The 2,163-nt window shown below is 53.6% G+C and overlaps 1 protein-coding gene across 1 annotated transcript; it reads right to left on the reverse strand.

Annotated features, from left to right (window-relative positions):
* Window positions 1-321: 321 nt before the first annotated feature.
* tmem187 (transmembrane protein 187) lies at window positions 322-1,871 on the reverse strand. Its single transcript, XM_080904584.1, has one exon. It carries the CDS (start codon window positions 1,597-1,599, stop codon window positions 814-816), a length of 786 nt encoding a protein of 261 aa, XP_080760710.1. The 5' UTR covers window positions 1,600-1,871; the 3' UTR covers window positions 322-813.
* Between the last annotated feature and the right edge of the window lie 292 nt (window positions 1,872-2,163).

Consider the following 2,163-nt stretch of genomic DNA (forward strand, 5'->3'; position numbering starts at 1 on the left):
AAATCATGGTACATTTACACCAATAGCTGCCCCCGGAGGGTGAATAACACTCACGCAATCAATCCCCAGTGTAAGATGTGAAAAGGCTCTGGGCTGAACCATTTTAAGTGGTGGTGGGGGGTGCTATCTTATTTTAATGAACAACACTGACATATGCAAAACTAGGGTGGCACATGCTGCCCCTGTAGATCCGCCCCTGTGAGGAGGGGTGCCACATACTGTGACATAATGGGAAACCCTGAAAACTGAGCCGAACCATGCCGAGTCGATCTGAGTAGGTACTAATGGTCTGTAAGTCACAGTCAGACTAAACAACACACAGACATGTGTACTTTTCTTTATTTTAACTCAGATTGCACATGTGCACCACTGAACATTGTAAGTAAGCAGCAATCCTTCACCCCTCCTCCAGCAGAGCAGCCCTAAGGGGTGGTGAAGCTTAATGTCACATGTTTACTTCAGCTACACTGCAGTGGTCATCTTTGGTCTCAAGAGTCCACAAAAGTCTGGGGGGCTATCCTGGTGGTCCTTTTCCTGAGAGCAGCGGTTTTCTTTGTTCTGCCCTCCCACTGGCATCGTTCTGCTCATTTTTCTATTATTAGATACAGCTGATTGGAGCTGGAGCCACGTGGCTGGGGCACATCGAATGCTGCAGCTGCTCCTGTAGCTCAGGGAGAATCAATATTTATGTGGAACTAAAGTATTGAAGCTGAACAGAATCTAGAGTTATGCTGAGGTGAAGATGTGGTCTTGTGTGGAATGAGACAGAATGAACTCCCAGCTGGAGGATGCTGCGTGGATGCTGCGTGGCTGTCACTGCTGCTGCGGCTCAGTCTTGGCCCGCGCTCTGCTCGTCAGCCTGGTCAGGAAGCAGAAGCTGTAGTGGAACTGCAGCACGTCGCACACTTTGGACCAGAAGTGTCCGGTGAAGCGCTGGAACAGGCGGTACTGAGCCAGGTGGTGATCCAGCAGCTTCAGGAGCACGAAGCCTGCACACGACAGCAAAGCCAGCACGAGGTGTCTGCGCGTGCGCACATCTCCGTGCGTCCGCTGCACGTCAACCCCTTTGTACACCGCAAAGAGCACGTGACCTGCGAGCGCCGTGTCGAAGCCGCGTCGGTGTGCGATCGCCAGTCCGTAGCTGAGAACGGAGCCGAGCTCGAGCGTCGCCGCGTGCGACGCGCGCCATTCGGTCCGCCTCTCGATAAAGTCGATCCACACCGGCACCCACGCGAAGATCGGTAAAGTCAGCCACTGGTCGAGAACGGCTGGAGCGCGCCGCAGCATGGCCAGGCGCGTCCACTGTACGGGGCCGTAAAAGACGGCCATGAGGGCGAACACGTGCCTCAGGTAGCGGGCGCGCTCCGACTCAGCGTCGTCCCCGCGCCACAGCAGCCAGTACAGCCCCACGCACACGTAACCCACATTGACCACGCAGTTACAGGGCATCGCCAAGAACGCGGGCAGACCGTCGACCCGCCTCTCCGCGTAGTGTTCGGAACTCAGGTCCACGTCAACGTCCGCGAACAGGCCGGTGTTCACCAGGCCGACACACAGCAGGAAGCCCACGGACACGTGCACCACGGCCCGCCTCATCATCTCCGGACCTCCGCTCCGAGACTGGAACCAAAGGTCTTAGGTGTTTTTCCGCGTTTCAAAATCACGTGGTACAGAAACTGAAGGCTTGGATTGGCTGCCTTGATCCGGGCATGAGGCCGGCAGCCTCGAAACAGACGTTTAACACTGTCACGAGCGTCAGAAGCGCAGATCTGGCAAACACTGCTCAAGGCGTGGGTCAAAACACCCAGGCCACGTGACCACGACCAGACAAGGGTTAGGTTCCTGCTTCTTGTAGAGCCAGGCGCAAGGATTCACTGTTTATTATCCGGAGTCATTTGGCCTCGTCAGCACTGAATGACAGCTTTGGAAGGAAAACAGTATCCTCAATATCTCATTATTATTTTTGATGTGGACTGTGAAGAGTCAATAAACATTATATAGATATATCAATACCAGATAAATATCTTATTCTAATGATTACTGCGAGAACGTGAGACAGACAGAGACTGCTGGGCGATCTCCATTCACTCCTATTAGCAGAGAGAGAGAGAGCCACACACTGCTTTCAACATCAAATGTTATTTGGTGCTCCAGCTAGTGGTG

The sequence above is a fragment of the Rhamphochromis sp. 'chilingali' genome (genome assembly GCF_963969265.1).
Source record: "Rhamphochromis sp. 'chilingali' genome assembly, chromosome: 15".
Taxonomy (NCBI): Eukaryota; Metazoa; Chordata; class Actinopteri; order Cichliformes; family Cichlidae; genus Rhamphochromis; species Rhamphochromis sp. 'chilingali'.

What these genes read in the sequence shown, in the direction of transcription:
- tmem187 (XM_080904584.1), bottom strand. Translation starts at nt 1,599, where the DNA reads ATGATGAGGCGGGCCGTGGTGCACGTGTCCGTGGGCTTCCTGCTGTGT.